The sequence below is a fragment of the Lasioglossum baleicum genome, chromosome 14 (assembly GCF_051020765.1).
Source record: "Lasioglossum baleicum chromosome 14, iyLasBale1, whole genome shotgun sequence".
Taxonomy (NCBI): domain Eukaryota; kingdom Metazoa; phylum Arthropoda; class Insecta; order Hymenoptera; family Halictidae; genus Lasioglossum; species Lasioglossum baleicum.
The window spans coordinates 5,817,831-5,838,796 of record NC_134942.1 but is presented as its reverse complement, the minus strand read 5'-3'; the positions used below and the strand labels follow the sequence as shown (position 1 = coordinate 5,838,796).

The 20,966-nt window shown below is 46.5% G+C and overlaps 4 protein-coding genes across 7 annotated transcripts; 2 read left to right on the top strand and 2 right to left on the bottom strand.

The window, feature by feature from the left end:
- Positions 1-144: 144 nt before the first annotated feature.
- LOC143215694 (acid-sensing ion channel 1) lies at positions 145-4,107 on the bottom strand. Its single transcript, XM_076438037.1, has 8 exons — positions 3,839-4,107; positions 2,512-2,712; positions 1,953-2,207; positions 1,773-1,884; positions 1,408-1,684; positions 526-679; positions 365-462; positions 145-307 (listed from the first exon to the last, which is right to left on the bottom strand). The coding sequence occupies exons 1-8, from the start codon at positions 4,105-4,107 to the stop codon at positions 162-164; spliced, it is 1,512 nt and encodes a 503-aa protein (XP_076294152.1). The 3' UTR covers positions 145-161.
- On the top strand, positions 3,108-8,398 carry LOC143215696 (uncharacterized). 2 transcript variants are annotated; one of them, XM_076438039.1, is made up of 6 exons: positions 3,108-4,053; positions 4,514-4,669; positions 4,725-4,882; positions 4,992-5,286; positions 5,347-5,574; positions 5,707-8,398. In XM_076438039.1, exons 2-6 carry the CDS (start codon positions 4,661-4,663, stop codon positions 6,418-6,420), a joined length of 1,404 nt encoding a protein of 467 aa, XP_076294154.1. In that variant the 5' UTR covers positions 3,108-4,053; positions 4,514-4,660; the 3' UTR covers positions 6,421-8,398. The 2 variants fall into 2 exon arrangements, with proteins under 2 accessions (XP_076294154.1, XP_076294156.1); XM_076438041.1 differs by lacking the exon at positions 3,108-4,053 and having other exon boundaries at positions 4,397-4,669; positions 5,707-6,018; positions 6,103-8,398.
- On the bottom strand, positions 6,570-20,636 carry LOC143215687 (myogenesis-regulating glycosidase). 3 transcript variants are annotated; one of them, XM_076438024.1, is made up of 13 exons: positions 18,614-18,766; positions 17,824-18,032; positions 14,745-14,980; positions 14,164-14,388; positions 13,864-14,073; positions 13,704-13,795; positions 11,830-12,032; positions 10,818-10,954; positions 9,319-9,537; positions 9,058-9,168; positions 8,479-8,980; positions 7,899-8,392; positions 6,570-7,828 (listed from the first exon to the last, which is right to left on the bottom strand). In XM_076438024.1, the coding sequence occupies exons 2-13, from the start codon at positions 17,866-17,868 to the stop codon at positions 6,922-6,924; spliced, it is 3,381 nt and encodes a 1,126-aa protein (XP_076294139.1). In that variant the 5' UTR covers positions 17,869-18,032; positions 18,614-18,766; the 3' UTR covers positions 6,570-6,921. The 3 variants fall into 3 exon arrangements, with proteins under 3 accessions (XP_076294139.1, XP_076294137.1, XP_076294140.1); XM_076438022.1 differs by lacking the exons at positions 17,824-18,032; positions 18,614-18,766 and adding an exon at positions 20,454-20,636; XM_076438025.1 differs by lacking the exons at positions 10,818-10,954; positions 11,830-12,032; positions 13,704-13,795; ... (3 more) ...; positions 17,824-18,032; positions 18,614-18,766 and adding an exon at positions 9,600-9,808.
- LOC143215703 (nucleoside diphosphate kinase homolog 5) lies at positions 10,950-13,934 on the top strand. Its single transcript, XM_076438049.1, is given in 5 exon segments — positions 10,950-12,493; positions 12,580-12,975; positions 13,084-13,236; positions 13,325-13,469; positions 13,472-13,934. Coding segments are annotated over 5 exon segments (1,110 nt in total). The 5' UTR covers positions 10,950-12,244; the 3' UTR covers positions 13,639-13,934.
- Positions 20,637-20,966: the final 330 nt, after the last annotated feature.

Genomic DNA, 20,966 nt, shown 5'->3' with positions numbered 1-20,966 from the left:
TCTCCTTGTAAATTAATGTACAATCATGGTGCGGTCGCGACGTGTCGCATGTGTACAGTTGTATGTATGTGATGATATTTATTTTACATCGTGTTCTCTCTGTCTAGAAGAGGCGACTTGTTTTCAAAATAAACGATATTTTTTAAGCAACCCTCCGAAACCTAAATTCTGGGGAGACTTTTCTTCTTCTTCTTTTGCTGCGCTCGTCTCGCGTAAAAACATGCGTGCACCGTCGCGTAGTAGAATATTTCCACAAAGGACAACACGCTGGCACCAAGGAGCAGCCCTGCAGCTCCTCCGACACTACCTGAGACGTAAATACTCTTCATTTGTTAACTCATTCGTGTTTGGAACAAATACTTACTTAGAAAATCGCTGAAGCCGTAGATTATGGATCGGTCCAGAATTATAGTTGGAAAGTCCATGATCACGCTGATGACTGATTGAGTTGTGGGAACGTCCCTGAAACAATCGAACAGTCAGTCGATAGGTAAAATGTTGTTGCCACTGCAGAAAGTCTAATACAGTTCGCTTGTTTTGGGGTCCGTCACGAAGTAGAGAATACGATTGCACAGCGGGATGCAGTTGCAATATTCCGGCGTGCCGGAGAACAGGAAAAGCTTGTCTTTGATGTCTGCGATGCAACGCAGTTGTTTCGTGTTGCAAATCTTAACTCCGTCTGGAAACAAATCGACCGCCTAGAACTCTTTTCAACGATGTTTGTATACAGAGTGATAAAAATCGCATAACTTTTTCGAAATTGGTCCAAAGGACTTGCATTTTTTAAAGATGTTAGACCGGCTAGTTCGCTGGAGAATAAGTAAACAAAAATTTATTACGATTGCAATTATACAAAATTTTTAAAAATGATGTTTTGTCAACTTTCTTATCTGGGCCTGTAACGATAATTTAAAAAATGCGTTTTATAGATTTCGGTAACTTATATGCATACTGAAAATTTCATCGAAATCGGTCAACATTGCAATGAGCTACATACGTTTAAAGATGATCACGTAAGGGCGAAATGTCCTGGCAAGGCTGAAAATCTGCGACTTTCACCCTTAAGCTCTCATCTTTAAACGTATGTAACTCATTGCAATGTTGACCGATTTCGATGAAATTTTCAGTATGCATATACAAGTTACCGAAATCTATAAAACGCATTTTTTAAATTATCGTTACAGACCCAGATAAAAAAGTTGACAAAACATCATTTTTTAAAATTTTATATAATTCTCCTACCAATTGCAATCGTAATAAATTTTTGTTTACTAATTCTCTAGCGAACTAGCCGGTCTAACATCTTTAAAAAATTGAAGTCCTTTGGACCAATTTCGAAAAAGTTATGCGATTTTTAAGGGTGTCCACTTACTATTACTGCTGACTGTATCTAAATTTTGTATATACCTATGGGTCTGGCAAAATGCGGTCGGCACTTGCAGTGGTGTTGGATCTTCCGCATCCTGCACTCGATTATGCACATGTTGGCCGTGTAGATCGGCCAGGTATTCAGGCCACCGTCGCTGGTGAACTTGCAGCGTCTTTGATGCACGTGCAGCCCCTGCACGTTCGGCTTCGTCTTGATGCTGAATATCGACATGACCGGACGTTGTAAGAATTTCGGCTTCACCAATCGCATGGGCATATGGAACGTGAGGGTCTCGCTGGGATCTACCAAGCTGAGCTAACGAGGAAAGTTGAAAAAGTACTCAATTTTACTATAAATGCATAAAATATACACGGTCTGGTCATAGGAAAGATGGAATCGTCACCAGCACGTCGTCCTTGCTAATAAACGATTCCTGCGATCGGTCGTCGTAGTGGTCGAAGACCGGCAGGTGTTCTGGTTCCGGAACGACGGTCCAATTGTTGCTCATCCAGTACCTAGTAATTATAACAAATGAAAAACAAATGGAAACGATAAAAAGGAACAACTAGAGCATCGTGCTCACTCGTAGGTGGAGTAGACTGCGGCCAAATTCCTGTTCGCCGAGCATAAGCCTCTCTCAGTGATGATTACAGCCTCGTAAGGGTCGGGCTCCTTCAAGGTTACCCGGGGAATCACCCTCCGTATCTCATACAGGATCTTCAGCCACTTTTCCGGCGGCACCAGATCGAAATCCGGCGTCTCGTCCATGTTCTCGTAGTTTACGTTCGCCAAGAAGGTGAAGAACTTCTCTGCCTCCGGCGTGTGCTCGATACTGTTGCTGCGGAGATACTAACATGTTTTTTATTGCTATTGATCGTTAGCAGGCTGTGGATCTTTATGCAAAATTGAAATTGTCTGCAACGATTGCAAGATACGGAAACTGAATTGAACGTTCATTTCTCCCCTTAATGATCGTAATAGAGGAGAAATCCTCTATTGACGTCTTCAATTTTTAAAAGTTTCCAGCAATTTTGAATTTAATATAATACTCTAATAAATAACAATAGTCTTTAATTCTTTAAATGCATAAAATCCACTGACTACTAATTGCTACATTATCTTGATGGAAATGAGATCTTTACTTCTTGAATACTTCTGCAAACTTGCTCTTCTCTACGTTCGGCACGGGGCAGATGAACACGCCCGGTTTCGGTATGTGGAAGTGGTCGCGGTCGCTGTCTATCCCGATCACAGTAGAATGGTATTGAAAGCGATACCAAAATGTGAGCGACAGAAACACCAGCAGCATCAACGCGATGCCCACGAACGCCATAGCCAGATATCTTCGCAATAGCGAACGGGAAAATTGAGTTACAGGTCTGAAGGCATCTTACAGGGTGACAAGCAATAACGGAGTTAAATATTTCTTATTATAAGTCTGTCAAATCGACGAATTTTGAAAAACCAAATGATAACAACCATAACACAGACCTTTAGTATTCATATATTTAAGAAATTTCGAAGTGGCCACCCTTTGAGCCGATTCAGAGGCTCAAACGTGTTTTGAAATTTTCGGCTATGGACCGCAGCTCTTCTGGCGTCATTCGGTCCCACACCCGGCGCAGAGATTTTTTCAGCGACTCGAAATTTTTATGGGGCTGAGCACAGGCCCTGGTCTCCAAAATCGACCAAACGCTGGAGTTCATAGAGTTGAGATCCGGTGAGTACGGCGGCCAGTCCGCAGATGTGATGAAACCTGGAAAATGGGATTTGCTACGGTTTTCGTGGAACAAGGGGTCTAAATCAACCAAGAAGTGTATCGACGGGACATTCTCGAAGCCGTCGTACTTCTGTGGGCCCAACAGCACCTCGGCGATCCGGAATGGACGTTACAGCAGGATTCCGCGCCGGCCCACAGAGCGAAAACGACTCAGGAGTGGTGCAAAGCCCATTTTCCAGGTTTCATCACATCTGTGGAATGGCCGCCGTACTCACCGAATCTCAACCCGATGGACTACAGCGTGTGGTCGATTTTGGAGGCCAGGGCCTGTGCTCGGCCCCATTAAAATTTGGAGTCATTGAAAAAATCTCTGTACCAGGAGTGGGACCGAATGACGCCAGAAGAGCTGCGGCCCATTGCCGAAAATTTCAAGACACGTTTGAGCCTCTGTATCGGCGTAAAGGGTGGCCATTTCGAAACTTCTTAAATATATGAGTACTGAAGGTCCATGTTATGGTTGCTATTATTTGGTTTTTCAAAATTCGTCAATTTGACAGAATTATAATAACAAATGATTAACTCCGTTATTTCTTGTCACCCTGTAGACACACCGAGAAGAAGTTCGTGCAATCTTCAAAAATTCGATCTGCCCTGCTTTGAGTGTCAACCCAGCAGTCTCACAAGGTGTACCACAAAGTAGAAGTAATTTATTGTGTGAAAAAGAAATTGAAAAGCTAAGACGTATTTACTTCTCAACAGGGTGTCTATTCGGCGCGACAATGTGATTGAAGCCAAGCATAGTCGACCCGCTACAGAACTCGACGAAGTATCTCTGGACTTCAGACTTCGGATTGATCGTTGGCATGCCGACCTCGGTCGGATCATCCGGAGGCACCGCTTCCAGATCCTTCAGGGTGGCTTCCTTCCGAGCCCGGAAGTCTGGCAGTATTTCATTGCCGTAGAAGTAGGCAGTTTTCGGTGGTTGCGGCTTCGCTTTGCTCACCGACAGTTTCGGCATGGTTCCGACTCTCTGTTCTGACCGCTTTCCTGCTTCCGTTCTCACTGGCACGAGGCTTGCGACGTTCTGCAGTGATTTCGAGCATCACGCGACAATTAATTATGAATAATAGCTAGGCGATAGATCAGTCCGACAGATAATTCTAGCTCGGATCGATGCGATCTTAATCTTGCGTTTGTGCCACGAGTTGGAACATTATAGATTTTAAAAAAAATCCTGTTCGAATCCATGTTTCGTGAAATGTCTGTATTCGTAGAGGAGTTTCATGCAAAGTAAAACTTGTCTGCATAGCCTGCTGTGAAATCGCGAGCGAAATAAAAGCATGCGAATCGATTCCCCGCGGAGCCGCGGTTCGCACACGTTGTACGAGCGCATTTTGAACGTTCTTGCTCGGCTTCTGTTGTAGTTTCGCTGCATCGAACAGGCAGGCGAACCGCTGTCACCGAGTTTAGCATGAGCGAAGGTGAATCCGGTTTCAGGGGGTTCCGGGTCGAGCCGCGTCGCGAATTTTATCGCCGAATCTGACGAGATTGCCGCTGCGAACATCGCATCGATGGAGATGGTAAGATCGTGACAGAACTGTCATTCGCGAGTACATCTCTCTCGTTGTACTTTAGGAACAGGCTTATTGCTTGAATTGCGAGCATCCGATACACGAGATCGGGCTCCTGCAGCCGGAAGTCAGGCCAAGAAGACGGCCGAAGAGCCAGCTGCAGCGTTGCCCCTCCTGTCATTATTCTCTCGAAGTGCCGAAACATTCCTCTGGAAAAACAAAGTAATTCTTATTGAACTTCTATATATTCTCTGCAATGAACGTCTGAAGTTTTTATTTCGCGCGAAGACTAAAGACCCGCAGTCTAAATTGACGAATGGAACGGTTTCAGGTGTTACAAGAACATGGAAACGATTCTGGACAGGTACGCGGATTACCTGACGTGCCCGACGAACCAGCGGATGAACCTGCCGCAGAGCCAGGAGGAATCGTTGATTCGAGTCACGTGTGGACACGGGACGTCGAATGCGTACCACCATTCGAGGAAAAGGCAGACCAGCGGTCTCCGTCCTCAGCGAAGGAGCGAAGACGAGCAGATCTTTCTACCTGGCAATGCGGACGGTTGCTGCATACATCCGCAGCACGCAGAGAACGGGTGCTTTCACGACGACTGGCAGGAATACAAAGTAAAAGATCGCAGCGATCGATACCTATTTATATGCAACATGCATTTTCTGCTTCGATAGTCGTTGGTAGAGGAGTTGCGGAAGAGGAGGGAGCCGCGTGGTTCGAGGCAGCGCAGGAAAGACGACATCGAGGACGAAACCATCAGGTGTAGGCGGAAGCCAGGCCTTGAAGACCTCAGCCGCTGTAAACTGGGGCTGGATTTGTCCCGGTACGACAGCACAAACAACGCAGAGGCTGTTGGAGACGATTTAGATGACAGGCGAACGCATCAGAAATTGTACAACGATGTAAGCTCCTTGGAAGTTAGCGTGGAACGTTCCTGAAGATATAAATCAAATTTAGAGACTACACTTTGCATAAGTAGAAAATCCACCTTTATTTTGAACTTCAAGCCTGTTCTTTACTGTTTGTTATTCTAGACGAAGGTCGGAAGGGGGACCGACGACCACGATTACACGAAGGAGAGGTTCCCGCGCAGTCGAACTGCACTGAACGCGGAGCGTAAGTCACGAAAACGGTCCGTCGTTAGGAACCATACTGTCTGTAGACCCGAGGACGAGTCGACAAACAGGGGCGAAAGCACCTTCGAGGAGGAAGATCAGGATCAGGACGCCAGGAAGAATCTGTATGCTGGCGGTGACCTTAATCTCCGCGCTACGAAGAGCGTGATCGTCGGATTGATCGACAAGGCTCTCAGTCACACGTTCGGATCGCCCACGGATCAGACAAAGGTTCGTCATAATCATCTAACTAAGTCTTTATTGTCCTTCTGTTCTTCGCGAAATCGCAGCATCAAGACAATTTCGCTTTCACAGAACGTCGACTCGACTCGAGGTCTAGCGAAAGAAGAGCCAAGCATAGAAGTGGTGCGAGCTCTTCAGGGTGACTGCTGCGAATCGTTGAAGGACCTGTTGACCCACCGCGGTCTGAAGCAGGACTACATAAAGGACTTGAAGTTGCTACGGTCGGAGCACATGAACCACATCCGGAACATGTTCAGCAAGCTCTGCAACCTCCAACAGTTCCTGGACTCGTGTTCACCCAGGCTGTCGATGTCCGCGCCGCAAACGCTCACGGCCGCAGTCGAGCAACGCGTCGAAGAACGACAGCAACAGCCCCACGAAGAGAAATAACGCGGACATGAACGATCGAGATCTCGTGTTTAAGACTCGAGTAACCACTCCACTTTGTAATCGTGTTTTTAGATGACTCGTTTGTTTGGTATACTGTATTTTCTAGCGGTTTACCGGCAGCGCTGTGAACGCGGAAATAAATGGCGCAGTCCAGTTGAAATAAATATATTTCTTAAGTATAAAGAAATAAATACTTTCAGAGTGTCGGCGCGCTCGGAATTCTTAAAGCGTGAACACGCTAACAAGTAACTAGCTACCGCAAGTTATCTGCTACCGTATTCGCGTCTTTAAAGCCCTTAACAACTATTAACAGTCTCTACTGAACGATCGCTAGTCAGCTACTTGACGTGTCCGACAAAGAGACTTTCTCTATGGACATTGTAGTCCACCTGTCTCTTCCTCGAAAATATAAAACACCGATAGTCGACTGTTGCAGCCGCGTTATCAGCTCCATCGAGCACAGCTCTGTAAAATACAACTCTTCGCGAGTCCGTTGACCCTTTAAAACCTGGTGTTGTCGGGCATCTTTACGAAGTACGCGACATTGTGCTCGGCCACTCTGTAGTTGTGGATCCACCTGGACCCTTTCCTGAGACTGCCATCGATACCGTCCCTCCAGACTCCAGCTGGAAGGTAGATCTCTCTCTGCCTACTTCCAGAATACAGGATAGGAGCTACGATCAGCTCCTCTCCAACAGAAAACTCGTCGACGACCACGTGGCACGCAGGATCAGCTGGGTCGAGCATCCACAGGGGCCTGATGATGGGCAGGCCGGTGTCCAGGGTCTCCTTAGCGTACTTCTTCAGCAACGGTGTCACGGTCTTCTGCCTGAGAGTGGTCAGTCTCTTGGCTATCTCCAAGACAGACTCGTCAGAGTATTTGCTGGGCAGATGCGTGAAACGAATCACTGGCAGGAAGGTCGACAGCTGCAGCCACCTGATGTACAGCTCCTTGTCCGGAAAAAGGACCTCAAAGTCGTTGTTTGGATTGTTGTCGGACATCGGCAGAGCCACGTCTCCACCCACTGCTCCCGGCATGATGAATGGGTAGCCTATCATTCCGTAGGTCAACACTGTCGGGATAATTGTTTTGATAGCTTTCCACGATGAAGAAAACGGCGGCAAGGAGACGAACACCGGAGCTCGAGGCCTAGAAATCGCGCCTGAGACACTGATCACTGGTACGTTGCCTAAAATAGCTTTTGTGAACAAAGTTTTGTAGTGGTCCGGGTTTGTTAACGGTTGCTCGCATTTGTAGTAGTGAGGCATATCATGAGCGGTGCCCAGGTCTAAGTAGAACGAGTCCACGTGGTATTTTTCGATCAGACTCTCCAGCTTGGTCTGCAGCCAGGGCATCGTCTTGTTGTTCGTGATGTCGAGGACTCCTACGCTGTTGCCTTGCTTGTACCTAGAAGTTAAATGTTTAAAGTGTTAAAGAATAATTAGGAACAGACATTCTACATTGATTCTGCTTGTACCTGGTCAGCGCAGGTATCCTCGGGTCGCTGCCTCTCTCCGAAATCAAAAGTCTATTGTTAACAGCGTCCCGGAAGTTCATAGACTCCGTGGATATAAACGGTTGTATAGTGAAGACAATCCTGAATCCTCTACGATGAATGATATTGATCGTCTCCTCCATAGTAGCGAACCGTTCCTCGTCGAGCACAAAGTCGCCGATGCTGGGCTGCCATTCCTCGCTCAGTAGGACGTGTCCTTGTTTGAGGAATCCCAGAGCGATTACATCCTCCGTATAATTATAGATGGCGGCCTCGTTCGTAGACACGATCTGCCAGACAGGTTCGGAGAGGAGTGAATGAACCGCGTGCAACTCGTCCGGCTTCAACCCGTCCCATAGAGACTTCTCCGCCATGTAGGAGTGCAGGTTCTTCATGTTGTCTGTTGCGCAGATTGTGTAGTTCAACTGTGGCAGCGGCGTTAGGTGATTGATGTAGGCGAATGCATCGTGCTGCGCCTGAAACAATGAGGTTTTCAGAGGTTCAAGCTTTTCGAATTCCCAAGTCTTCAACTTCTCTGACGAGTCGAGGAAACCAACGTTACCTGCATACAAAACTCATTGCTCCTATTCGCGTTGATCGAGACGTACAACGGCGTTTCCGGATCGACAAGGATCGTCGCGCCCTTCGAGCTCAGGAAATATCTCTTCAACACGTTGCCGAACGGATGTTTTGCAATGTCACCGGTGATGAACGGGCTCAGATCGAGGCGTCCTCCTTCCAGAGGATATGGCATATGCTGCACCTGACCTGCTCCGTACCAATGGCCCCTTTTCGACGACCAGTCGAAGCAGTCAGTCGGCTTGTAGAACGCGTTCAAGCTCTGCCAGGTGACATGGTAACAGTGCATGTCCTCGTGCTGCGAGTGCGCCAAGTAGAGTCGCGTCTGTTGCAGCCATTCCAGGCAGACTGAGTCTGGTTTCTGATGGTGTGGCAGACAGGGGAACACTCCTGTGTCTGGAGGGATGCCCTCTCCTAATCTTGCTGCGATCACTTCCGCCCCTGTGCTGCTGTACACGTGCATCATCCTCTCGTTTTTGTTGAACCTGGTCAGAGAGTATTTTCAACGCTGGGTTTATATATCTTTATGATATTAACCAGTGGAACATGTGAGAGGCTCTACCTGAACTTGTCGAAGTACGCTCGTTGCAGCACATGCTGAGTATAATAAATGTGTGCGAACCCGACCAGGAAGACGACGCAGAGGAACAGTATCCCTACGAACGCTCGGAGCCTACGAAATAAAAGTATCACTCGATTACAGTGGCAGCTCAGGTCAAGTGGAGGGCCCAAGCGGTGAAAACTTTCAGGCCCTCAAACTCAAATTAGAAATAGAAGTTGCAAGAGAACTGTCATAAACTGATAAAGACCAGATTCAACTGACCGGTAGTCCGCGTTCTGTCTCTTCTTGCTGCTGCGCAGAGCTTGAGGCAGAGACATCTGCAGCTTCTCCTTCAGCAAGCTGCTGATGCTGTTGACGCTGGTTATCGTCGAGTTCGCGCTTTGTCCACCTGGCAGCTCCAACTGATCGGTCCCCAGTTTCTGGTTCATCATTGCTGGCATGGTTCTGATCTTCCTCCGAGGAGGAGCTTGCAGAGGAACTCTGAAGAAGAAATGATTCTTTAAAAATCGAAGAAAACGGCGACGTCCTTGAGAGAGAAATACCTTTGCAGCGACATAGCACTGCCGACATCGTATCTCGGGATCATTTCGCTGGACGACTACCGGGATCAACTGTGCCACATTCAATCTAGTGTTTGTTCAAATGGAGATCGCATCGTTAAGCTAATCGTTTGAGTGCGGTAATCGCGCTTCTTCGGGGCTTCATATCAATCTCTGAAGCTGAACTGACTCCACTTTTGGCTTTCGTCGACGCGTATCTTTCTTGTTACTAGATCTAAAAATACTGTTGTACTGTTTTCAAAATTTCTATTTTACATAAAGATCCGACGTTTACTAAAATCACCAGACCGCGGACTTTCATGTGAAATAAAAATTGCTCGAAGTATACTAGACTGAAATTAGCACTGTCGTAAGCGCTGCTGCTTACGTAGAGCGTTAATTAGACAGTCAGTGAAGCGCTATCGCATTGTGTGGCATTTCCCGATTTTTCCGCAAAGTGGCACTCAAACGGTTAACTCGCGTCTAATGAATATGAATTCCACAAGCGTTGAAAAACTCGGCGTGCAAAGCATGTACCGGATACAACAGGAGTCGAGATCTTGAGCAGAGAAACGTTTCCTTAACGACACGCGGCGGGCGTCGTAAATCAAACGAAACGACCCGTTGCAGGCGCCGGTGGCTGCACACCGACCAAGAAACGAAATGTACGAGAGAGTTGAATGCACTTTTCTCGAAGAAAAACACGAGTGGCTCTTAATGACCAACCGCGGCCGACTACTGCGACGATTGCGAGAGCTGCACACGCGAGGCAGTGTTACCAGCGATAACCCTAAGACCGATAGAAGCAAGGTCGAACCAGAAGAAAGCTACCAGAAGAACGTCGCTCGTTGTAGAGACGATCACTGGTTCTGGGTGATTAGACGAAGGACTCGGACGCAGGCCTGCAGGTCTCTGCAGTTCGTCCATCGATTGTGCAATTTCAGAACATTGCTAAATCGGGAATAGGGGCCAAAATCTTTCAAAAATCTCCATAAGAAAAGTCTGCATTGTTGCATTATTTGTCATAATAATCTCGAGATTAATCAATCTTAATTAACACGTAAATATGCATCCACGAGGAATTATAATAATTTAGAGATAGATACATTCCTGTTATTTTTATTAAATAATTTAAAATAATCCATTTTAGTGCCCCGTAAGCCCAATGTTAATTAGCTTTTGGTGAAAGCAATAACATGATGTTATATCGCTGCTACTCACTTTGCTAGCTCTTCGTCATTAGCTTCCTCCTCGGTTTCCGATCCAAGAGGACTTCCATTCGGCGTTGAACCGCTATTGCTGAACGTCACGCTGCTGCTGTCCTCGCTCTCGGACCTTGTGAACTTCGACGTGGTTCCCTGTAACAATTTAATCATTACGAACGTTTAGCTACGCCCCCGAGTACTCGTCTGTGAAAGCAATAAGGTTTATCGTAATTTTCAGCCGGTGTTTCTGTCATAAACACACTGCAGCGGTCGTTAGAACCGCATTACTGCTTAACGATGCGGATCCTTTGATGAATCACCAGGTTGCACGTCTTGTCGGAAGTTCGAATCCTCAAAAAGAAGGTGAAACCACCGCAGCAATAAACCGTACACGAACCTCCGTGATCGTGTCCAGCTTCACAAGGCCGGACAGCGCTTCCTCCAGCGAGTAGATAGAGCTGTACCTATGATCCGCAGCATCTTTCTCGTCCATCGAGATCAACGGACTCGTTTCTTCGGCTTCTACACGACTAAACACTCGACGCAGCTTGCCGAAAATCTTATCGAACGATGACATTCGCGGTGACGTTCGCAGCACCAAAATCGTGATCGCCACGGGAACGAGCGAGATAGAGGCTCATCGACAAAGACAGAACCTGGTTGCGATCTTTCGACAACGAATTCCTTCGCCACGCACTCAGCAAACACCTGATAATTGCGACGATGCTCTTAATACCAGCAGCGACACACTGGCAACGGTATACCGTTTGAAGACGGTGTTGTTGTTGATTGTCCTCGGAGAAATAATTCTTCACCCATTGCTGGAGTGTTTCTGTTGTACATCGGGGACGTTGACCTACTGTAATGCGACGAATCTTTTCGATTTTACAAATATATTTCTAGCTGAAGGACACCCTGTTGATCCTAGAATTGATTTTTATAGTCCTTTTTTTCATCGTAAATGAAGAAAGGATGCGCGAGGTAAAAGTTGTGATTCTGATGCTGTTTAAGCAATTCAATACGCCCACCTTTTGTCTGTCAATCCGTAGATTCTCCATTTCGTCAAGATTGCTGGGCATCGACAAGCTCGTTTTACGAATACGCGCCGCGTCTAGTCTTCCAGTTGCTACAGGACGAAGATATCTATCAGCGGAGCCGTTCTCGATGACTTCCGGTTGCCGTTTCGTCACTGGACTCGCCTCGGACGCGTTAAGCTCGATCGAGTTGTGATCTGCAATATTTTTATTCGATTTTTAGACCAAGCATTTTTGTGAAACTAACTGTAATGTAAAAATAACTATCGCGCACACTCCGCTCACACAGTATTATCGATACTGCTTTGTTACAAACGGTCTATAACCTCGAAAGAATGGCATTTCAAGCACACGATGAAGAAAAGTTGAAGAGATCAGACGAAGAGAGGAGTTTTTTTAATTTTTCAATATGTGCGATTGTCCTGGAAAAGATGGCGACGGAGATCGAGCCGGCGCGGAAACCGTCACGCTCTTCACGAAATGCGCGAAATCCTATCGTTCTACGAAAGATGTGGTCGGCAAATTCAGCTGCGACACAATTTCAGATCAGAACAACCTAGAACCGGTCGATCCTCCGCAGTCCAATCTAGGATTGACCATCTGCCGTGACATCAACGTGTCTCCAACGAGCTCAGTCTCTTCCAGCGACTCCAGAACGGTATTTGTATAAAATCTTGCTGATTTAACACGCGTTAAACCCATCAGACTAAGAAATTCTACAAAATCAAAGTTCTAACAATCTAGTACAAGTTCGTCAGTCCTCGGGAATGCGAGTGTGTTGTCGGAGAAGGTGAAGAAGAGGTCTGGCAGCCTCCAGTGGCGTTCTTCAAGCCCTGTGTCTGCGAAGAGGAAGTCGAAGAGGAACCGGACATAGAGTGCACTCTTGCGATCATCAAACCGGAAGCAGTACCGTACAGGAGCAAGATCGAGCGACGCATCTTCGAAGAAGGCTTCGAGGTGTACCAGACACGTTGGCTGCAGCTCACGCCGGAACAGGTGTCCGAATTCTACTCGGACAAGTACGGGCAACTGAATTTCGCGCACCTTGTCGGTTACATGGCGTCCGGCCCCATAGTCGTTCACGTTTTGGCGAAACACCGCGCTGTCGAAGAGTGGAGGTTGCTTATGGGACCCACCAAGGTATTTCAGCTCGAAGGAAATAAATTTGTTAAATAATTCGTCGTCTTCACAATCTCGATAATTGTAAATTAAAAATATGCGCTAAGTATTCGATGACATTGTTTCCAGGTCACCGAAGCCCGTTTGTACTATCCCGACAGTATCAGAGCCAGGTATGGCAGGAGAGGCGAGGATTTCAAGAACGCGGTTCATGGTAGCATCTCCAGGAAGGAAGCAGAACGAGAGATACACTTCTTCTTTCCTGAATGTGAGCGTTCCAAGGCTATTTAGACGTAGTTAATCCTCGGACAGCGGAAACTAGAATTTGAATGGCTAGTTTAGGACTCTGTCCGAGGATTAGATCATCTAGATCCTCCACATTTCGTGTTCACTTTGGACCTGTCGTCTTCTAGTCATCGTGGAGCCTCTCTTGAAGAACGAAATGGCTGTCGATCACTTGGAGGAGGTTATCAACACAGTCCTGACGGAAGGATTATCCTTGGTAAAACACTGCTCAGAAGATCAACAACGTTAAACATCCGTGATGTAATCATGCCACTAAATCTTCCACAGTGTTGCAAGCTGAAGCCAGCCGACCCAATCCTTTGGCTGGCCCACTGGCTGATCCTGAACAACTCTAACAAGCCTAAACTGCCGAAAGACCTCGCCATGGTTCCGACATGAACGATCTCCTACCTCACTAAAAATTCACCGAGAAATTCGACATTATTAAATCCGTCCTATCTTACCCACTGTGTCCGTGTCTCTTTGAGATTCGCATCGACGACATGACGCGCGCCTGCTCGATCTGCGCAGCGAGCCAGATAGCACCGGACTGTATCTAGAAACATCCCGCTAATTAGCGTCAAGACTCCATTAATTATTCTCCTCGTCGAGCGACGCGCGTACCTCGAAGTAACGAGATTCTGCACAACGTTGACCAGCTCTTGATCTTCGAACGACCTGGTGGAATCTTTGATATCCTTTCCAGGCTCCTGATTATCCTCCGCTTTGTTCGATGGCTCCGTCTCGAAGTCACTGATGATCACTGTGGGCAGAGCATTCGTTTTCCCGTTCTTCTCGCAGTTTATCTCCAACGGCGAGCCCCATGTTGAACTCCTACGCATCCGGGAATCAAGAACAGGAGATTAGAGCTCGGATAAATTGGTTTCGATTTTATAGAAATTTCTTTAGAGGTCTCCAAGGTACCTGGGACGCTCCTCCGTCTCGAAACGCACTCTCGCGACTGACCCGGCCCTGTACTCGTGATCGAAATCATCACGCGTGATTTCCTGCGCTGGACCGATTAACTCATTGCCGTCCGGAATTGTCTGATCGTGACGGAGGCCACTCCGCCTCGAGCTTCTCGCCGGAGACTTCCTCTCTGGCCTCTGGGACGAATCCGCTGAGCTGAACTCTGTTTCAACTGGAGACCTGCAGGGAAAGTCCCAAAACGTTAATGTTCCTCTAGAAAAGATTACAAAATTTCTCTGAATGTCCATTCTTTACTCGCTAATATATTAATTCATAAATACAGAAAGGTTTTAAATAATCTATACGTTTTGGTCGAATATCGTTAATTAAGAGTTTGTTGAGAAAGATCGAGGGTCTGGTCCACGGTACTTCGAAGCTTCTAAAATTGATCTCTGTGGAACAAAAGGTTCACCAACAATATCTCTTCAAATTGTTATTTAAAAAGATCTTATTAGATCTGTTCTAGTACGAAGCTTCGAGCATCTGGCCCCAGGTATCTTCAAGAGGATCCTTATTGATAAATCTTCAAGATTTACCTGTTCGGCGAATACCCGCCCTTGGAATTTCCGTCCGCAGCGTTGCTATAATCTGGCTTGTACCACGGCGACGGCGTTCTGACAGTTCTTCCAGGCGACGTCGATTCCTGCAGGGTATTCCCGTTCGGTTGAGACTGCGCGATCGACAGAGAAACGTTTCGTCGCTCCGCCAAGCCGACCGGATCTACACTGGCCACTCGGACGTCCCAGGGATTGACGATCGAGACCAACACTTTCTGCGCAAAGGGAACAAGGATGGAGCGATCGACAGCATGGACAGTCGGGGGACCGAGGGGAGTAACGTAACCATCGTCGCGGCAGTTGGCCAGTTAAGCTTGATTGAAGGTACAAGCTGTACATGGCCCGGCCGAGCAGAATGAGAATGACCGTCTTGGACGTTGTCGGGAAACCGTGGACGCTCGGTCACGTCTCATGGTCTCCGAATCGTGGGGATTTTGGAACTGCGACATGCTCCAACAGGAACTATCGAATTTGGTTTAGACTATGATTGCCATATATTTTTGCTCGCGGAACGATATATGTACATAGTGCTATTTGTTATCTGCGTAGCAGTGCAGTTGCAGTAACGAAGCTGTGCGTCATACATGTTTTCTTAGTTTTCTCAGATCAGCTGTCAACAGCTTGCCGGATACATACAGTGGGTGTACGAAGTATTCGTACACCTTTTAAAGACGAATAACTTTTTCAAAATCGAACCCAACAGCTTGAGGTTTTTAGAGCAGTGCTCCCCAACATTTTTATCGCCGCGGATCGGTCAACGTTTGATAATTTTACCGCGGCCCGCTGAGGTGGCGGGGAGGGACGTTGATTGTTTATATTTCAGATTGTTCTGATTTAATAATTTTAATTTAATTGTATTTAATGTTTCTTGGGCGGCCCGGTACCATTTGATCCACGGACCGGGGGTCGGGGACCACTGTTTTGGAGACTTTAGACGGATCAGTTTACCAACTAATGTGTAAATAATTTTCTTTTTAAATTGTTATTGACCCCAGTGCGAAGAAAAAAGTAAAAATCATGATTTTTAAAATTTTTATGTTTGTAAAGAAAATTTAGAAGGTGCCTTTCGTAGATCTAATTAAGTTATATACATGTACAAAGTTTCATCGAAATCGATCACGTTGTTATGAGATATAATTGATTGAAAATAGCAAAAATTGTGAGAATCTGTGATTTAAATCAGGCAGTTCCAACGAGTAGCTCCGGAGCTATTCGAGGCACCTTCCCCGCTTAGGTTCTTCCCTCATTCTTAGATTTCATCGTTGTAATCGTAATGTATAGTATGTAGTGGGAAGCTCCCCCCACGACGCACGACGTGATGCACACGCATACATTGTAAAGAGGTGGGGGACCTTGCAGTTGTCGGAGGGGAATAGGTTGGAACTGCCATGAATCGCAAGCCTTAAATTCAAAGATTTTTACATCTTACAATTCCCATAGCGTTTTTATGCGTCAATCGACTTCAATGATACAATTTACTTTCATTTACAAAATACATGTTTTAAATTTTCATTACAGGCAAAGATAAAAAATTTAAAGATCGTGCCCTTTACCTTTTCCTTCGCAATTGCGATCAACAGCAATTTAAAAAAAATGATTTACATATTAGCTAGTAAACTAATCCTTCTAACGTCTCAAAAAAGCTCAGGCTGTTGGGTACACATTTGAAAACGTTATTCGTTTTTAAAAGGTGTACGAATACTTTGTACACCCACTGTAGACGTTAGATTTCGCGCGAGTACCACACCACAACTAAAGAACTTTTGCACTGAATAGATTTACGATATCCTCTTAGAGAGCAGTTCAATGAAAAAAATTAGCGCAAACAGTCAATGCTTTTATTGGGAAACCGTGTGGATTACTGTAGAATATTAAAAGCTAGATCCCTTGGAGAACTTTTGAGACCCTTCACGCTACCACATCTCATCTTCGCATTTCCCTACGGAGAGGGACCCTTGAGGATGCTGCAATTTAAGACCCCATCGTCAATTACAGAATCCTACAGTCTTCCTGCTACTGACACTGACATTGAACGTTCTTTGCAGACCAGTAAACAATGTTTACCGTGTAGTATTTTTACAGGATCGCAGCAGTCTATTTGCAAAGCGCCACGACAGTGGTTATCAGCTGATCGGTGATCACCGGTTATCGGGCTTGTTAAGGTGTAATCGGATTATAGTATTTACAATCGATTAATCACACGAACCAGAATCAAGCCGACAGTTTGACGTGCGCAGGACCGCGCGAATTACATAATGAAAGCTGATAATACTAAGCGTGTGCCGTGATGCGGTCCGACGCATTTTTTCTGCGCTTCGCGTTTCAGCCTCGAGGACGGAATTGTTCGCTGGACAAGTGACAGTTAGCGCTAACAAAATCGCCTTTTGCAGCCTTGGAGCTTTGCCAGGTCGTGTGATTTCACTCGGAAAAGCTAGACTTTCCCTAAACCACATTACATACTAATAGAACTGGATGATTTGAGAAGCTTGTGTCCCCAGAACGCAGTGTGGCGGGCCAGATAGCAGCTCCAGCGCGTAGGCAACACTCCTCGCAAGACAAAGGCGTAGCCAGAGTACATTTCTTCGTGGTTTTCGCAAATTAGCCGACCGGATCCGAATTCGTCGCACCTACCGCATGTTTGCCGAGAGTACACGCCGTTCTGGAGCGGCCATTATCGGCGGACTCGTATCTTGTTTACGCACGGCGGGCAACGAACAGAGTTCTCAAACAAGCGGCACAATAAAGCGATTAAAGAGCACCGCGCCGGCACAAATCTGCCGATTAGCAAACGATACGTTTTTCCTAGGCACGGTTTGCTTTGTCAACGCTCGATAACGGACCGATCGGTCTCGCGGCTGAAAATCTTCCCCGATATCGCGAGAAGACTATGCGCATCGATAAAAAAATTCTACGCGAGTCAGCCGGACACGTCTTGCTGTTTAAATCGCAAGGCGTTTCGCGCGCTCGCCGCGATCGATGGATCGCGAAAGCAAGAGTGGATCGACCGGCTTAGACTGGCCAGAGATAGCGATGCTATTATCGGATCAGTGTTACTAACAATGTTGCTCGGCTGCTGAACATTGTCCTCGTGAGCTACACTCATTTTTCCTTATCCCTCGTTTGTTCATTGTATCTTTGTTTACTAAACTAATTGCCATTCCTCCTCTTCTGTTTCTTTGCGTCCCCTGACCCGCTTGCTTCGTTATTTTTAACCCCTCGCATTACAATTTTCTTTACGATCGGAACGTCTTCGTTGTTTATAACCTCCTAGAAACAGAAAATTTATACGGTTGCTATATTCGACGGTTAAACATCGTCAACAGAGATGTAGAACTTTAGTTCTTCTCCGTGCTTTGCGAACATAACTCTTCGTTACACGCGTACATAACTCTCCGACTCCGACACACTCGACACTCCGTGCGGTAGTAAATCCTCGCGGCGATCGATCCGCGATTTTTCCGCGCGCTCGTAGATCCTCTCCGTGTAGTTTAATCTAGAAAACTATTGCATCAAATCTGCAGTAATAAGAACTGACGTAAACATCCGCGGTCAAATTATGTAAGATTAGCGTTCGTGAAACTGCTGGTTCAACAGTTCCCGATTGATAAACGGCCCGAGTGCGTCCGATTGTCTTCGAGCGAAGCTGGCCAGTTTCCCACGAACCTCGAGTGGGAAATTAATCGGCTCGTGTCGTCGCGATAACGAAGAAAATTCGCTCTAATCACTGTCGTTATCCGATCTAGCGCGCGAGAGGTAAACACGGACATCGTGAGCCTGACTCTAATTAACGAAGCTGTACAGAATTTCTCTATCTCTGTATTTCTTCTGAACGATCAACTGCATTTTACCTGGGTCCATCAGCTACAAGATAAGCTGCTGAAATGATGGTTGAATCGAACGTCCTCGGTTCAATCGTCGCAGGGACGCTAATCGAGCAGCCCCGGTTCGCGTTCGCCAGCGCAACAATGGCGGTCGCCCGAAGAGCGTTCAAATCCCGACGAGTTCCTCGAAGAAAAACGAATAGGAAAATGATTTAGATGACCTGCCGCGATCGAATTAGCATTCGGCGGATCGGGTTTCCCCCGTGAAATCAGGTTAACAACTTTGCGAACCAACCGTAGAACCGCCTCGCTCGCGGGATCTACAGTCCAATTACAAGCGATTCGCTATATTTCTGCCACAAAGTTGATTATTTATGTAATGCACCGATGACTATTACAGCCAGAGGCGCTTCGCATTTGCATCTTCTTTGGCAGATCATTAAACAAAAATCCCCGACGCGAAGTGACAATGTCTCTCTCGCGTCTTTCACAAGCGATCCTCCGAAGAGGATCAAATGACAAAGGATCGTATTGGCGACGGCTTGAAAAGTTCTCGGGCAAACAATATCTCGCGAGAAATATGAGTTCGAGTCTAATTTGCGCTGCAAACACAGTTGGAGATGGCGGCAGTTCGCGCGAAATTGAACGAGACGGAGGAATCTTTTATTCAATGGATTCTTTGTCTTCGCGATTGAAACTTATGCAACTGGAGGGTCTCGGAGAATTAAGAGGACTGTCTATAATGGAGAACTGGTGGTCCCTTGCAGCAACACGCTTTTTATGCAACTCTCATACAGCGGTGAACGTAGGAGATGTTTTATATTTAAAACAACACTGCTTTTTACTTGGGTCTCGCGTGAATAGCAAGCTATCTACGTCAGTTGCTAGACTGTGATGTCAGATTGTAAAGAATGACTGAAACCTGCGCACTTTTATTAGACCAGTGCAAAAGTTGGTCTTCGTATCAAAATATAAAGAATCGAGCATGAACTTTTACGATACAACAAGAATAGGAATCTTTTATTCAATGGGTTCTTTGTCTTCGGAACTAGAGGGTTTCGGAAGATGAAGAGGACTGTCTAGAATGGAGAACTGGTGGTCCCTTGCAGCAACACGCTTTTTATACAATATTCATACAGCGGTGAACGTAGGAGATGTTTTATATTAAAAACAACACTGCTTTTTACTTGGGTCTCGCGTGAATAGCAAGCTATCTACGTAAGTTTCTAGACTGTGATGTCAGATTGTAAAGAATGACTAAAACCTGCGCACTTTTATTAGACCAGTAGAAAAGTTGGTCTTCGTACACAGTTGACGATGGCGGTAGTTCGCGCGAAATTGAACGAGACCGAGGAATCTTTTATTCAATGGATTCTTTGTCTTCGCGATTGAAACTTATGCAACTGGAGGGTCTCGGAGAATTAAGAGGACTGTCTAGAACGTAGAACTAGTCGTCCCTTCCAGCAACACGCTTTTTACACAATATTCATACAGCGGTGAACGTAGGAGATGTTTTATATTAAAAATAACACTGCTATTTACTTGGGTCTCGCGTGAATAGCAAGCCCTCTACGTAAGTCGCCAGACCAGTGCAAAAGTTGGACTTCGTATTAAAATACAAAGAACAGCTAACGAAAACCTGCTGAAATTTAGCAAAGCTTCCTAGCAAACAGGTCTGGGTCGCTGCAGCATCGACCAGGTGTAAATTAGCGTTGTCACGACGTCTCGCGCGCGAAGAAGCTGTCGTTAAAGAAACCGACAGTGTCCCGACAGAAACGAGAAGTCCTAATTGAGTTAACGAGATGGTAGAACATGTTTCCAGGCTCGAGTTGTCCCGATCAACGGGGAAACGAAATCGTTCACCCACCTTCTGGCCGTCGCTCCTTTTTCGCTTCCTCTTCAGCTTCTCCATGGTTCCTCGAGGATCTCGGGGAGGATCACCACCCGAAGGGGAAACTCCGATACGTTCGACGGCCCGAGACGATTAGGCGAGTAGAGCCTCCACCTTCTGAGACAGGTGGTTTTCGACTGATTCTCCGTTCCTTGTATCGGCGGCCACTTAGCGATATCTTGCCGAGAGCCGCCGTTCAATGTATCGGTAGCGCGTTCGCGCCGATCCGCGGCAACACGCACACATGCTCTCGCAGGAACCCGAGACCAGAGATACGTCCCTCTTTTCATCTCTCTTCCGCCGCCCACGGTCGACACCGATATCGATAACGTCCCGCGAGTGACCAAATCGCGAGCGCAGTGATTCGACACGGGATTCTAGCCGAGCAACATCATTTTTATTTCTACTTGTTCTTCGTCGCCTGCCATTTGCTCCTCTATTCAATTTGTGTACAAAACCTGGTGTACTTCATTTTCGATCGGCTAAAAT

Excerpts from the sequence above, each read along its gene's own strand:
- LOC143215694 (XM_076438037.1), bottom strand. The coding sequence starts at position 4,107 with ATGCCGAAACTGTCGGTGAGCAAAGCGAAGCCGCAACCACCGAAAACT. Across the intron at positions 2,208-2,511 it reads TTTGCAGAAGTATTCAAGAA|CAACAGTATCGAGCACACGC; the intron begins GTAAAGATCTCA and ends GTATCTCCGCAG. Across the intron at positions 308-364 it reads CGGCTTCAGCGATTTTCTAA|GTAGTGTCGGAGGAGCTGCA; the intron begins GTAAGTATTTGT and ends TTTACGTCTCAG.
- LOC143215696 (XM_076438039.1), top strand. Across the intron at positions 4,883-4,991 it reads CATTCCTCTGGAAAAACAAA|GTGTTACAAGAACATGGAAA; the intron begins GTAATTCTTATT and ends GAACGGTTTCAG. Across the intron at positions 5,575-5,706 it reads ATCAGAAATTGTACAACGAT|ACGAAGGTCGGAAGGGGGAC; the intron begins GTAAGCTCCTTG and ends TTGTTATTCTAG.
- LOC143215687 (XM_076438022.1), bottom strand. The coding sequence starts at position 20,498 with ATGGAGAAGCTGAAGAGGAAGCGAAAAAGGAGCGACGGCCAGAAG. Across the intron at positions 14,389-14,744 it reads GGCGGGTATTCGCCGAACAG|GTCTCCAGTTGAAACAGAGT; the intron begins GTAAATCTTGAA and ends CTTTCCCTGCAG. Across the intron at positions 10,955-11,829 it reads TACGGATTGACAGACAAAAG|GGAACCACGTCGAAGTTCAC; the intron begins GTGGGCGTATTG and ends AAATTGTTACAG.